The sequence below is a fragment of the Nelumbo nucifera genome, chromosome 1 (genome assembly GCF_055504915.1).
Source record: "Nelumbo nucifera cultivar China Antique chromosome 1, China Antique-T2T, whole genome shotgun sequence".
NCBI classification, from domain to species: Eukaryota; Viridiplantae; Streptophyta; class Magnoliopsida; order Proteales; family Nelumbonaceae; genus Nelumbo; species Nelumbo nucifera.
The window spans coordinates 20175833-20191643 of record NC_142649.1 but is presented as its reverse complement, the minus strand read 5'-3'; the positions used below and the strand labels follow the sequence as shown (position 1 = coordinate 20191643).

Below are 15811 nucleotides of genomic sequence, written 5' to 3'. Positions count from 1 at the left end.
AATGATAGAATTTTGTAGCGTAACAAGGATTTGGAAAATGGTTATATGAGTTCAACACACGCTAATAAGAAATTACATCATCCTGGCCGTTCGCTGAGCAACCAAACTCATTCCCAACCATCGGATTGGCTTTCTTAAACAAAAGAAATCATAAAAGGGCCCACCTTGGCTTAAACCATGGATTTCCCTTGAAGACCCATAAACTGTTAATTATCTAATGCTACTCTGAATAATTGAGCTTAGGCTTAATCCAATGATTAGATTGCTATTAGCCAGAACGGCATTTTGGTTATTTTGTCCTAAGAACTTTCCACGAAATTATACGTCCCTCAAATTTATGACCGTCACCCCGTCATCCTATAATACCAAACTCCCTTCTGCTATTCCATTACGTTTCCATTCAAAGCTTTTTCCTTCTGTACGTGGATATGTTCGACGCTCTCGCTCTTTCCCCCATGGCTTTACAGGACAGTTAGAAGACTTAGAAACCGATGAGACAGAGTCACAATTGACGTTAGGTTTCGACGGTTTTCCGGCTGGTTTTGATTGTTCTCTGGAGAATTTTGAAGGTTTTTCTGAGAGTCGGTTATGTGTTCCGGGGGACCCATTAGACGAACTGGAGTGGTTTCCTAGTTTTACCGACGATTCCATCTCGTTAAACGGTTTTTTACCCGTTCCGGAGCCTAAGAATATTTTTCCGACGACCCCTGAACAGAAAATAGAAGAAAATAATAGGTTTTCGTCGAGAGACGATGTTGGGCTGTTGAGAAATACTATACCCAGTAAGAAGGCCAGGAGTAAGAGAGTATGTAGACGTGTTTGGGCACAGAATGTCCTGCCGTTCTCAGTGCCTGAAAGTCGGGTTCCGGCGAAGTGTAAGCATGAGAAGTATTACGCAACAAGGAGAAATTGCACTCACTGTAGAACAGAAAAAACGCCCCAATGGAGAATGGGACCTAAGGGGCCGAAAACACTGTGCAATGCATGTGGGGTTCGTTATAAGTCGGGGAGATTGTTGCCGGAATATCGGCCAGCAGCTAGTCCGAGTTTTAACAATATGATGTACTCCAATAGTCATAAGAAGATAATGAAAATGAGAAGAATGAGAAAAAGATAGGAGACAAGACATTCTTGTTTGTATTTGATTTGTAAGAGTTTTATCATTTTTAGTTTTAGTCTTTAGAAGGTAGAATTTTTCTTCTTTTATTTCTATGGAAATTCTTATATTTGTTTGATACAGAATACATATTTTCTTTTATTAACAGGTAAGGATATGTAATTTATGACCTTGTTCATTTATTTGGTTATTTTTATTTATTTTTTAGTGATAGTGGCCAAATATTCTTTATTTACTTGTTTCTGCAAGTTGGGCAAACATTTGGGGTCTTTTCTGATTAAACATATTTGTAGTTTGATTGATTGTTATTTCTTTGCGTAACTGAAAGTAGGGTTTAGTATGAAAGCTGTAAGCTTGTAATTGGTTCAGTAAGCCAAAAATCATATTTAGTGCAACAAATGAGAATATGGAATGAGATTTTTTTTTTTTTTGATAAAGAAAGTGAGATGTTGATTTCTCATACTTTCTGGGTTCCTAAAATCTCCATGACCACCCCCACAAACCATGGATTGATTCTTGATTTCACATCATCTTAAATATTTAATCTACAACTTGTACTGTTCTATAGATGCCATGCCAAGTTCAAGATAGTAGCTGAACCTTCTAATCTTGTCAAATTGTTACAAATGAGTTGAATATATTCTAGGACTTTTCGGGACATTTTAAGCTGTTGTAGAGTGATGTCTATTTCCTTGAGCATGACATGATTGTCCAGTTAAGCACACTGATGGGACGCTTATATGAACTGCTTATCAGTTATGAGCTATCTTCAAAACTCAGTGTAGCTTTCACCCGAAAGGCCTCTAAGACATCTAAGCCACCCTTCAAGCCGTTCAGTACTATAAATGAGTAAATACAGTCTTGGTGTTTGGATTTACCAACCACCCAATGAGTTCAGAATTTCTGAATTGAACATAGTGGATCCAACTATCAACATGGCAACTATTATTAAGAAAAACAAGGTCTATCTGTGCCTAAGTTTTCCCTAGTTTGTTTTGCCCGTAACTCCTAAGCAATCCAAGCTCCAATTTCCAAGGGTAGAATCTCTAAGAAAATAAAAAGAATGAAGAAGATTAAGAAAAGCAAGGTCTCTCTGGGCCCAAGTTTTGCCTAGTTTGTTCCGTGGTTCTGCCTATAACTTCTAAGCAGTCCAAGTTCCAATTTCCACGGGTAGAATCGCTAGAAAAATAAAAAGAATGAAGAAGGATTCTGCACCTCTTTTGTATTAGGCAGTATTACCAAACTGGAATTGTGCTCAAAGCTCAATTGGTTTAAGTTCTGCACCTCTTCTGTGATATAGTAGTTTACAGCTTAGCAACAGGCAGATGGGTTCTTGATTAAAAGTTAAAAATTCAATTTGAATTGGAAAAACAAAGAAGTCTTAATTGGCCTTTCAAATTGCATGGTATAAGGTTAGAAGAATTCAGAGTTTTTAAACTTTCCCTGGGCCAGAAAAAGCCTTTCTGATTACCTGGCAGAACTTTTTGGCTTGGTAATGTGATCCAAATTAGTACTTGGGAATCGGCCTTTTCGTTAGTAGATTCACATAGTGCTTGACTCAGAGTTACATGACTCATCTAGTCATAAAAGTGAAGGAATTAAAGCCAAGAAACTGGCTTCACCATATCTCCTTTGCATGTGGGTTGTTCCATACTTCCATTGACTTCACCCGACAAGTTCAGATGCAGTGTAATTGGGGGACTCGCATTGATTGAATCCGAGTTAAAAATAGCATTCCAGGCAATGCAAACTCTTAAGGTTTTTATAGTACAGAACATATTTGATAAGAAACATCAACTGATAAACATCACACAAGCAGGTAACAACCATTCAGTAATCAGAGAAAACCTGATGATAGAGGTATAAATTTTCATCCATGTAATTCAAAGGATATGTCTGGAACTCAACCTCAGTCTCAATGGAGCGCTCTAAGGAGCTTCCAGTGATTACTGTTTACTGATATAGTAATATGGCATCCCTGCTAATAATGAATGTTCAGGATATCTGAGAGTACTTGGAAAGGTATCATGTACAGAGCATTAGATTATTCCAGCCACTCGTAAGCTTCCGTCCTGATAAACCTTGTGTTGTCAAGATCCAAGTACACGCCCCCTGCTATGTACAGCTCGACTTAAAACTCTGGGATTCTCTAATCTAGACTCTATACGTATGTTAACTTTGTGTGGCTGATTGACTCTATAGGTGCTGCAATTTCCACAAATACAACACTGAAGTTACACAAATCTGAGGTCCAAATTGCAGGCTGCTTTTCCGCTTTATCATTATTTCATGATTCCTCAATCTTGTCTCTAACCACATAACGATTTTCATTTGTACTCAAGCCAGACATATGAAGTTGCTTCCGCCTTTTAATAAGATGTAATGCAGTTTGTCTGTCATCTCGTGCCTCAGAATCAGGCTGCAAGATCCGTGATCAAATAAAACTTTAGTTGTTAAATAGGAAGGGTCAAGTTCTAGTACCCACATACAGATGTTTTGAAGCTGTACCTTGATTGCTAAAGCCTTGTCAAAACTCTCAATGGCTTTGTCAGGTTCCCCAAAGTTTAACTGTGTCCTTCCTAGTGTTATCCATGCCTAGAAAATGGATCAGAAGTTTGGTAGATAAAATTAAAAAAACAAAATACCATAGATCTTCAAAGCTCACTGACGGGGCAAAATTTGTCAATGGAAATAGTTCAATTGAATAATGAAATTATGCAATAAACTGTGCATACTCCAGAACCCATGTAAATCTGATATTAACCGATACCCACCAGTATGTCTAGACGCAATATATGAACAGATTCCAATTATGCAAGTAGATGCAAAGAAGAAACAGAAATAGATGATGAAAAAGTAACAACATATGGGCTAAAGGAAAATAAAGGAAAAGAATAGGATAATCAAGAATAGCTTCTTCCATTCAAAAACTCAATTCCCAATTACAGATTTAATAGGGAACCTACCTTTTTCTTAAAGGCTAAAAGAATTACTGTTAACATACTCTCTAAATCCAAATACATGTTTCTTGACTGGACAAACATAGAAACTCAGATAATTTTTCATACCAAAATGATGTAGTCCCCTGGCAAAAAATTGAGAACTACAATCCCAGGTATTTCCTATCCCATCTCATAACATCTCATGGGAAAGAAAAAACATTCAAGAATATTGGAAAAAATGGAGGTCGTGGAGAAAACAAAATGGAGGTCATCTCTGAGGGTAGAGGCTAAAGATTTCCTCTTTGAAGAAATATGGATCAAAGGAAGACTCAGTCTGAAAATAAGAGAACAGAAGATGGCCACGGTTCTTGTGGAAGGCTCAGAGATGATTGACTGGTTGAAAGAGTTTGTTTCTGATGCAGCAGATAAAGGGAAGCAGATAAAATGGAAAGAAAATTTCTCAGAGACAGGTAGGAGGTATGTGATGGAAAACAAGAGGAAGGAAGGAAGCAAATGGTTTGTTTCCCTCAAGGGAAAAATAGTCAAGGATGGATAGGGATTGCTGGTATACTAACAAATTTCCTAAATAGAAGGGAGCTGGAGAAAAAAGAGTTGATCGAAATTGATGAAAGTGAACAAAGCCTGGTAGTTAGCAGCCAGATCCTGGGTAAGGCAGAGGAACCAAAAAAGAAATTCTTGGCCTTGACAAACAACAGTAGGAACCCTTCCTTGGTAGCAGATGGGACAACAGGAAAATGGGAAATAATGCTAGTGATTGATGCTGGAAAGTTGGTGACAGATTGGTCGAAAGTTGCAGAATTATTAAAGTTCAGACTGGGGCTAAGGAGCACCTTTATTTTAACTCCGTTTGATCTTGCTAAGGCAGTGTTGGACCCTCTTGAAAACCAGGTAAATGTTAAAGCTTTATGTATTCAAGATGCTCTGGGGACCTTCTCACTCTTTAAATGGTCTTCATCTTCTAATTCAAAAATCTTCTGTGGAAGATAATGTTACTGTTCAAGTGATTGGTTTGCCATTCCATCTCTGGAATCAAGAGATAGCAAACTCAATTGCTTTGCTGTGTGGTGCTCACCTTGATGGTGTATTTTGGGGAGACCTACGAAGTGCAGCCCTTCTACTGGGTGGAGTAAAACCAGAAGATATACCGAGGAAGGTGACCGTTGCTGTGGATGGATTGTTTTTACCAGTCTGGTTAGTGTCTTCCACTGAAGCTACTCTTTGGAGGGAGGCCAGGCAGGAGGAAGATGAAAAGGTTGAGGAAGTGGAGCTACGTGGCAGATTGGAGTTACTTAAACAGAAGAAACTGGGCAATTTCACCAAAATGGAAACACAACCTTTAAACAGTCCAAAAGATTTGGGTCAGGAGATTAGTAGTAAACGTAAGATACAAGGTAAGGGTATGACAACCAACAGGACATTTGCTCAGGTAGTAGCTTCTGGCGCCAAGCAAAATAATTTGAATGGCTTAAGTGAGGGGAAGGGCCCGTTGGTAGTACGAACTGAACCACAGATTGGAGGAGGTAAACCATTGGGTCAGGTTGGGGTCTTGTTAGAATCAGAAAACCTTATAGTGGGTGACTCCCTTAGAGCTGAGATATGTGCAGTTATGGAAGGAGCCCGGAAAGCTAAGGAATTGAACATCAAGAAACTTATAATTGAAGGGGATTCAGAGGTGGTGATAGGGTGGCTGACCAAAGAACAAAATGATCTTTGGAAGTATAACAATGAGAAGAGGAAATTCAAATGGCTGGTGCGAGAGATGGAAGTTAAGACATGTTGGATTAAGAGATCAGCTAATTCCCTAGCTGATGGTTTAGCAAAACAAGGGGCAGAAAGGGATTCCTTGTTTTGGGCTAAGTTGTAATGTTAGTGTCCTTGTATCTTTGTATTTTCTTCTTTCCTTTCTTGAAGTTCTTTGTGACTCTTGGAAGATAAGTGTGTTTGTCTTCCACTTGTAAATTTTCTACTGATGAATTAATGAAAGTGTTATTGATAAAAAAAAGAATCAGAAAACCTTATGTTGGCTGACCCAGTAGGCCCAAATTCAAATTCAAATTCTATTCCTGGGCCCAGTAGGCCCGAAACCAAGTTAAGTGGGCCAAAATTAATTGACCCAGGGCTTAAGTTGGTATTTGAGGAGTTAAAGAAGCACATGACAGGGGGAGCATCTCAGGTAGACAGAAAACAAGGTCTACCATTGTCTTCCTTGAGCTCCTCCTTTCGCTCGAACAACTCTGCAAAGGTGTCCAGCTCCTTACAGTGGATCCCATCGAAGAAGCTGGCTTGATCTTCACAGGATTGCTGTAATCCGAGGTGTGTGAAGTGCAGTGAGCTACACGGCTCAGATTTGGAAATGTCGACAGAAGACAGATTTTTCTGATTCGGATTCAGAATCTGGAGAAACCCTCAGTCTGGGAAGTATTGACCTCTAAAAACCAAAAGATATCATGGAGGGAAGCATAAACACTGAACTTTTATTTCCAGAGGAGGAAATGGACCCACAAGATTTTGGCAATGACAAACAGCTGAGGAATCTGAGTCTCAACGGTGGCGAACAGATATCTTCCCTTCCAGGAATTATTTTGCACAAAAAACAGATGGTGTTGGAAACACTTGCAGAGGTTCAGCAGATTACATCTCTGCCAATAAATGAGTCTACTTATTGGCATAGCCTATTCAGAATATCGGGCCAGAGAGACAAGAATCAAATCTTGTGCCTCACCCAAGGATTCACATAGAGGGAAAGACTAGTGAGGAACCTTTGACTGTGGGGGGTGAAAAAGTCACAGTTGAACCTAGTTTACTTCCACAACTGAGTCAGGAACAAGGAATGGGTCTGGTCTTGACTTCCAACAGTTGATGCCCAACACCTGGTTCCATTGCAATCCTTTTTTTACCTTCAGGTAAGTCTGTCCATTTGCTTTTAGATAATCATCTGGGTTCTATGCCTGTAACAGATATCCTGGAATCTCAACCAGAACAACCAAGTGGTAGTAGGGGAGTGATGAATGAGAGTGCTGGAAGTCGAACTGAGAAGGGGGATTATTCAGGTAGCGGTTAAAAAGGGGAAGGACAACGTGGAGAGGACTAAGGGCTGCAGTATGTTGGACACTGCGGGAAGAAAGGAACTCCAGGATATTCTCAGAAACTCAGAGAGGGACAACAGATTTGAGGACTATCATACAGTTTAGGGTGGTACAGTGGCTGAAATCTCTGGAAATATTCACAGATTACACTGTGGATGACATGTTGAGGAAGTGGGGTGAAATTGCAAGTTGCACGCAGACCAAGTCAGTAATGAGTGTAGCTTGGACCCCCCCACCTAGTGGATTCTTGAAATTAAACTTTGATGGATGCAGTAGGGGAAACCCGGGACAATCAGGGATCGGGGGTGTTTTTAGAGATAAAAATGGGGTCATCTCTGCTTTGTTCTCAGGCCCAATTGGAGTGGGTGACTCCCTTAGAGCTGAGATATGTGCAGTTATGGAAGGAGCCCGGAAAGCTAAGGAATTGAACATCAAGAAACTTATAATTGAAGGGGATTCAGAGGTGGTGATAGGGTGGCTGACCAAAGAACAAAATGATCTTTGGAAGTATAACAATGAGAAGAGGAAATTCAAATGGCTGGTGCGGGAGATGGAAGTTAAGACATGTTGGATTAAGAGATCAGCTAATTCCCTAGCTGACGGTTTAGCAAAACAAGGGGCAGAAGGGATTCCTTGTTTTGGGCTAAGTTGTAATGTTAGTGTCCTTGTATCTTTGTATTTTCTTCTTTCCTTTCTTGAAGTTCTTTGTGACTCTTGGAAGATAAGTGTGTTTGTCTTCCACTTGTAAATTTTCTACTGATGAATTAATGAAAGTGTTATTGATCAAAAAAAAAAGGGGGATTATTCAGTAGAAAGGAAACAGGAGGAACTAGAACGGATTTGGGAGCAGATTTGTACACTGTTGGAGGAATATAAACAAAAAGAGGAAATGATAGAGGAGACTCCAAAAAACCTGAATCAGATGCAAGCCCCAATTGATTGGGGTAGGAAACAGGAAATAAAGGGCTATCTAGGATTGCTATCTAGGAAGTCCGTGGATAATAAGGGTAGGAAAAAGAAGAAGAAATCTGGAGTAGACAGACTAGTTTTGGACATTGAAGGGGCTACTGAATTCAGTGGAAGAGGAGAAAGGAAAAAGGCCTCTAAATGAGGGGAAGATAGTGTCTTGGAGGGCTTAAATCAAGAAGTTTTATGAAGATAATCAGTTGGAAAGTGAGGGGTTTGGGCAGTGCTAGAAAAAGGAGACCAATTAAGGAATTACTTAGGAGAGAAATACCTAATATTGTGAGATGGTGTTCAGCTCCCTTGTTGGGAGCTTCAGGGGGAATAGTAACTTTGTGGAGGGAGGATTTAATAGAACCAGTAGAGGAGTTGATAGGAAACTTCACTGTATCCCTAACATTCAGGATGGTGGAAGATGGCTTTACATGGGTGCTAACAAATGTGTATGGGCCAAATAATTATAGAGAGAGGAATGAGTTATGGGAGGAGCTTCATGGCATCCAAGGTTTATGGGAAGGCCCCTGATGAGGGGGGGGCGGGGGACTCTAATGCAATAAGGTTCACAACTGAGTCAAATAATCCCAGACAGGCCATCACGATTAGTATGAGAGCTTCCTTTACTACAAGCTATCTTCACTTGGTCCAACTTCCAAGAAAACCCAACTTGTTTGAATGAGATTGATAGAATGTAGGCAGAAGTGGTTGTGGATAATTACTTTTGTATTTTCTGCATTTTTTAGAAATGGATTGAAAATGGTGGTAGTGAGTTGTGAGCTTTAGCATCAACTTTTCAGAAAATGCCACGTGTCTAGTTTTCTTGAAAAATGAGAAGATCATGTATCTAAATTGATGGGGAGCTGTAGCCTAGTAGTGGGTTGTGGGCTTTAGTAGGAATTTCTCAGAAATTGCCATATGTCTAGCTTTTTGGAAAATGATAAAGCCACTCGGCATCTCGTGCCTCTCCTTGGGGATCTTGTACTATTTATCATTGCTTATTAGTAAATTTCATTCAATTATTAAAAACAAAAAACATAGAAACTCAGATAAGGGATACTACTTGCTATCTTTTAGTTCTTAAATTTGAAGAATAAGAAACAAGAATAAAATCTGGACGCAATCAAAATCAAGAGATATGACTTTCTATCTAGTTAGACACTTAATATTGCAATCTGTTTCCTAGACTTACCACTCTTGGAGTAGGAATTACAATTTCTTGACTAGGTTAAAATTTAGTTTGAAAAATACTCTTAGACCCCCAGGATAAACATGCAGTGATGCCATAAAATGCCTAGTTAAGCAATAATATTTTATGATGGGATTGTGTGCCAGTAGGCACAAGCAGGGTATATCAGGGGCCTGAGTAGGCCTGTTCTAGAGAATTAACTTATAATGTTTAGAATTAGGCTCAATTAGCTCCTGCACCAAGTTCTACAGGTTTAAAAAAAAATAACCCTTGAATTTTGTCAACAGTACTCGTACTCAAAGTTGTAGGGGCTTTTTTGTCTTTGTACTTATTTTATTTTATTAGTTAGGTCCTAATATAATTTTCTTTTGGTGATCAATAAAAAGAAATTTTATTAAAATAAAATGCAGTGCATCTGGAAGTGATGAGATATCACTGGAGAACCCTACAAAGAGGTGCAAAAGAGGAAAAACATACAAGGAGATAAAAATACAAAGATGATACAATAAGCATAGGCTGTACAGACAACAAAGAAAAAACAAAAAACACATCAAGCCAGCTACAAGGTATTCCAAAATCCAGCACCAAGATCTTCCTTTGAGATTCCATCAAAGCCTGGGAGAATCAGGATCTAAACCATGACTCGTTTGCCACATAGGAGTGTTATGTGATCCCTTGACCGAGCTTTCCCATCAAAAACTCTCATGTTCCTTTCTTTCCAAAGCTCCCAACAGACTGCAAAAGGAATGCAACTCCAAGTGATCTTTTGCCGTGTTGTTTCCATCTATCTTAGGCCATTTAGAGAAAATTTCCTCTGCCGAATTGGGTGATCATCCATCCACTTTGAGCAGCCTAAAGAAAAATTCCCATATGAACTTGGAGAATAGACACTCAACCAGCAAATGAAGTGCATTCTCCTCAGCATTCTCACAAAGGCAGCATCTGTTGGCCAAGTGAAAACCTCTGCCTTGAAGGTGATTCAAAGTCAAGACACTATCCAAGGCCACTAACCAAGCAAAAGCTTCTACCCTTGGAGGAATAGGGTTTACCCAAATGCCTTTCAACCCTGAAACGTCCCCACTTGACCTTGTGACAGACTGATAGAAGAATTTAACAGAAAATAAACCATTTCTTGATTCTTTCCTTTCCACCTGAGGCTCCACTGATTGTAATTTTTCCAGAAGATCTACACACTCTTGAATTTCCCAATCAAATAGAGATCTCCTAAATTTTGGCACCAAGGCCTTGTTCGGCAACGTTCCCACCTGTTCCTGTTCTTTTAGAAATTCCTGCTCTAGAACAAGAATTTTATTTCTTGCTCCTTGGGAATAGCATATGTGTTTGGCAATTTGTTCTTCAAGAACGGAATTTTGTTCTACAGAAACAAAAACAATGTTTGGATAATGAAACTATTAATTAACATTAGTTCTGCAAATTCATCCCCATTAACCCTAAAATTAACAAAAAAAAGTGTCAAATGAACCATAAATACCTAAAATTAATAGTGCTCTTAACTATAAAAAAAACCAACTTTTGGATTGACTCAAAAAAAGTTGGGTAAAAATTCATAAAAACACAAAGGAAAGATGGGTAAAGAATTCTACGCTTAAGTTTTTTTTGGATCAATAACACTTTCATTAAATCATCAATAGAAGATTTACAAGAGGAAGACAAACACACTTATCTTCCAAGAGCAACAAAGAACCTCAAGAAAAGGTAAAAAAGAAAAAAACACTAAAGCTACAGCTTAGCCCAAAACAGTGAATCCCTTTCTACCCCTTGTTTAGCTAAACTGTCAGCTAGGGAATTAGCCGATCTTTTAACCCAACATGTCTTGACTTCCATCTCCCGCACCAGCCATTTGAATTTCCTCTTCTCATTGTTGTACTTCCATAAGCCATTGTGATATTTAATCAGCCACCCTATCACCACCTCTTAATCCCCTTCAATTATGAGTTTCCTGATGTTCAACTCCTTAGCTTTCCGGACTCCTTCCATAACTGCAAAGATCTCAGCTCTAAGGGAGTCACCCACTCCAATTGGGCCTGAGAAAATGGCAAAATGACCCCATTTTCATCCCTAAAAACACCCCCAATCCCCAATTGTCCCGGATTTCCCCTACTACACCCATCAAAGTTTAATTTCAAGAATCCACCAGGTGGAGGGGTCCAAGCCACACTCATTACTGACTTGGTTTGTGTGCAATTTGCAATTTCACCCCACTTCCTCAACATGTCATCCATAGTGTAATCTGTGAATAGCTCCAAAGATTTCAGCCACTGTACCACCCTAATATGTATGATAGCCCTCAGATCTGCTGCTCCTCTCTCAGCTTTTGAGAATATCCTGGAATTTCTTTCTTCCCAAAGTATCCAACATACTGCAGCCCTTAGTCCTCTCTACATAGTCCTTCCCCTTTTTATCCGCCACCTAAAAAAAGAAGGGGAAAAAAGGCCCTGCAAGTCTGATGGAGGATTCCAACTACATCCAAATAGGGAGAAAGCCCAATCCCAAATTGACCTCGCAAAATGGCAAGACACCAGTAGGTGAAAACCAGTCTCCCCATCCACTTTACAAAGAACACACCACTGAGGTGACAAGCAAGTATTGGGTCTCTTCTTTTGGAGTAGATCACTAGTGTTGATTCTTTCCAGATAGGCTTCCCAACAAAAACTACCAACCCTAGGAGGTATTGCTCTGCACCAAACCTCATCAACAGGGAAAGGGGGGAAAGTAGGACTGGTGGATTGACTTAAGACTTTGAAGAAAGAAGCACAAGAAAAGATGCCATTGGGGGTAGGTGTCCAAATTCTAGAATCCGCCCTGGTGGGGTCTAAGACAACGTTATCAAGAAGTGCAATAAGGCTCGAAATATTGTCGAAGTCTGAGTCCCTCAAATCCCTTCTTAGACCCAAGTTCCACCCAATCCCAGAAGTGGAAGAGGACGGGGTGGTGAAAGACGAGATTGGCTCATTTTTCAAATCAAAAAGCGCATACAAAGAAGGAAACTGATCCTTTAGAGGGGCACTCCCCACCCAGGTTTGTTCCCAAAATTTTATGGAGTTACCGGAATTCAAATCATACCTGATATTAGGGGAGAAAACTGATAGCAGGTCATGAATGGCTTTCCAAGGAGAATTGCTTGTGGTCCTAGCTGTAATTCCAGCGTCCCATCCATTGTGCTCTAGCCCATGTATACTTGCCACTATTCTAGCCCACAGCTTCTCCTTCTCCATAGGGAACCTCCACAACCACTTTCCCAACAGATTCATATTCCTTCTAATACTCCCAAGCCCCAAACCACCACAAGTCTTACTCCTACACACTATCTCCCAGCTAACTCTATGATCCCTCTTCTCCTCTCCCGGCTCCCACAAGAAATCTCTCATTAGCTTCTCCAATCTGTTAGCAACCTTCACTGGGATTTTAAACACCGACAGGAAAAAGATGAGTAAGTTAGCAAGCATGGCCTTAATTAGTGTAATTCTCCCACCAAGAGAGAGGTAGTTCCTTATCCAGGATATCAGTCTTTTCTCAAACCTTTCCACCACCGGGTTCCAAAAGCTCTCTCTCATAGGATTATCACCTAATGGCAACCCTAAGTAGTTCAAAGGCCACCCTGAGACTTCACACCCCAGCACTTCAGCACTCTCCCTGATCTCTCCCTCCTCCAAATTCACCCCCACTACACAGCTTTTCCCAAGGTTAACCTTCAAGTTGGACATTTGCTCAAACAGTTGTATCACCGACTTCAAGTTCTTGATAAAGCTCACATTACCGCCTTCACAAAACAGAATCGTGTCATCAGCAAACTGTGAGTGAGGGGGGTTTCCACCCTCCCAACTCTCCAGCCTTTAATGAGCCCCCTAGAATCTGCTTTGTGAATCAGTTTCCCCAAAACCTCCGCAATTAGAATGAACAAGAAAGGAGAAAGAGGGTCTCCTTGTCTTATACCCCTACTGGCTGGAAAGAAATCTACCACTGTCCTGTTCACTAGCACTGAATAATGACAATTCCAGACACAACCCATGATCCACTTACACCATCAAGCCCCAAACCCAAATTTAGTCAAAACTTTCCTCAAGAACTCCCAGTCCACCAAGTCATGAGCCTTTTCCAAGTCCAACTTACAGACCACTCCCTTCTTCTTATCCCTCTTAAAGTTCTCCACACTCTCATTAGTAATTAAAATCTAATCAGTAATTTGTCTTCTACTCACAAAAGCTCCTTGATAGTGTGCAATGATATCTGGCAATACCTTCTTCAGCCTCAAAGACAACACTTTTGCAATGATCTTATACAAGCTATTAACCAAGCTAATTGGCCTAAAATCCTTCGGGTGGGATGCATCTTTCTTTTTTGGAATTAAGGCTATAAATGTAGAGTTCACACCCGGATTGGCAATTCCTCTCCTGAAAAACTCCTCAAACACCCGCAAAAGATCATCTTTCAAGATATCCCAACAGTTCTGATAAAAAGCCATTGTGAACCCATCTGGCCCTGGAGCTTTTGTTCTATCCATAGAAAACACAACCTCCTTGATCTCTTCTAAATTAAAGCTTCTTTCCAACTTTCTCCTGTTCTCCACCCCTACATCTGGCCAATCCAATCCTTCTACCCACACCCTTCTACTCATAGGCCTTCTTAGAATAGATTTGAAGTGCTCCACACAAGCCTCGACAATCTCCTCTTGTTGTACTAACTCAACTCCATCTACTACCAATTTAGAGATAAAGTTCTTCCTTCTCCTGCCATCTGCTAGAGAGTGGAAATACCTAGTGTTTCTGTCTCCCTCTTGCAACCATTTACACCGAGATTTTTGCCTCCAGCTAATTTCCTCCTTGTGCAGGCAATCCTCTAACTGTCTTCTCAAATCTCTCCTGAGATCATTGTCTTCCTCTCCAAATTCTTCCCTTTCTTCTTTAGAGTCAAGGCTTTCAATCTTATCCATCAAATCTCCCTTTCTTTCTTCTACCCTCCCAAACTCCACCAAATTCCACTCCTTGATTTTTGCTTTCAAGAATTGTAGTTTCTTATGGAATCTCATCCCCTCCCATTCCACCAGTGGGTTACACTCATACCACCACTCCCTCACTTTGTTAGTAAACCCTGGATGAAGTAACCACATATTTTCAAATCTAAAGGGGGTAGGACCTCCACACCTTCTTTCCTCCTTACATAACACTATGGGCCAGTAATCCGAGGTCACCCTTGGGAGAGCTCTAGAAGCCAAGGTTCCCCAATGTTCTTCCCAATCCAAAGAGAACAGGAATCTATCTAGCTTAGAGCAAATGGGTCAAGATTGGAGATTTGACCATGTAAATGTCTTATGGGCTAGGGGAATCTCTTTAAGCTCAAAGGCATCCACAAAATTGTTAAACTTCCTCATGCTTTTTGTCACCCTCTGATTAACCTTATTGGATTCCTCCGAGAATCTGATCACATTGAAATCCCCACCCATGCACCAGGGCCCATCCCACAACCTTCTAACATCAGCCAATTCCTCCCACAACTCCTTCCTCTCTCTGTAGTCATTCAGTCCGTAAACATTTGTGAGCACCCACATATAATCATCCTCTTGCTGCTTAAACTTCATGGAAACCGAGTACTTTTAGATCAACTCCTCCAAACCTTCAACCACATCCCTCTTCCACATTGTTACAATCCCCCCGGAAGCACCCCACGAGGGAGCAACCACCCAGCTAATCCCCCTGGCTTTCCATACACTCCTTACCCATTTGTTATTTGTTATGGGCCCGGGAATAGGATCTCGTCACGGGTCGGTCCACGGGGAAAACCTCCTGTTTTCCCTTGTTCCTCCCTGCTCTTGGCGCCTTAATGGTGATTTGTCCAAGAGATCACCTAACTCTCCTTGCTCTCTTTCTTGACTGGAATTTTCGATGCCTTTATTGAATAAAATCAGCTCCTTAAATAGGAGATTACAAAAGATAAGAGTCCTACTTTTAGGAAGACTCCTTGCTAATTAGGAAGACTCCCTACTAATCTATCCTAAGGAGCTGATAAGATAAGATAAGACTGAACTGATAAGATAAGATAAGACTCCCTTAATCTATCCTACTGAACTGATAAGATAAGATAAGACTCCCTTAATCTATCCTACTGAACTGATAAGATAAGATAAGATAAGAACTGTATCTAGCTAGAATTAGATAAGATGAGAATCAGCAAATCTTGCTCCCTTTACTGCTGTTGTCGGCTATGATATGTCTTCCCAATAAAAACGTCCACATCATTACTCCCCTCCTGGACTAAGAGCTTGTCCTCAAGCTCGAATTCAGGATGGGTGTCTTGAAACACAGTCAAAAGAATCCAGGATAGGTGGAATGATTTTGCCTTCCTGGATCGGGTTCCAATGAAGAGGGTTCATCCTCATCTTCTTCTTGTTCCACCAGGAGGCAGAAAAGTCTCTTGCACTTGTGCCCCGTTGAGTAAAGTTCATCACAATTAAAACACTGTCCCCTCGCCCTGCGTTCCGCCA

The 15811-nt window shown here is 40.5% G+C and overlaps 2 protein-coding genes across 2 annotated transcripts in view; one reads left to right on the top strand and one right to left on the bottom strand.

Annotated features, from left to right (window-relative positions):
• The first annotated feature begins 322 nt into the window (after window positions 1-322).
• On the top strand, window positions 323-1475 carry LOC104605880 (GATA transcription factor 7-like). The gene has a single exon (XM_010270816.2). It carries the CDS (start codon window positions 338-340, stop codon window positions 1115-1117), a length of 780 nt encoding a protein of 259 aa, XP_010269118.1. The 5' UTR covers window positions 323-337; the 3' UTR covers window positions 1118-1475.
• A 1494-nt stretch (window positions 1476-2969) lies between these two features.
• LOC104605881 (Tetratricopeptide repeat (TPR)-like superfamily protein) overlaps window positions 2970-15811 on the bottom strand; it is a 43208-nt gene continuing 30366 nt past the window's right edge. Inside the window, exons 4-5 of the mRNA XM_019199187.2 lie at window positions 3626-3712; window positions 2970-3536 (exon numbers count right to left, since the gene is read on the bottom strand). Of these exons, the coding sequence (XP_019054732.1) occupies window positions 3405-3536; window positions 3626-3712 (219 nt within the window). The 3' untranslated portion in view covers window positions 2970-3404. The remainder of the gene's footprint in view (window positions 3537-3625; window positions 3713-15811) is intronic.

Bases quoted from the DNA above. Each gene is read 5' to 3' on its own strand.
- LOC104605880 (XM_010270816.2), top strand. From the start codon at position 338: ATGACCGTCACCCCGTCATCCTATAATACCAAACTCCCTTCTGCTATT.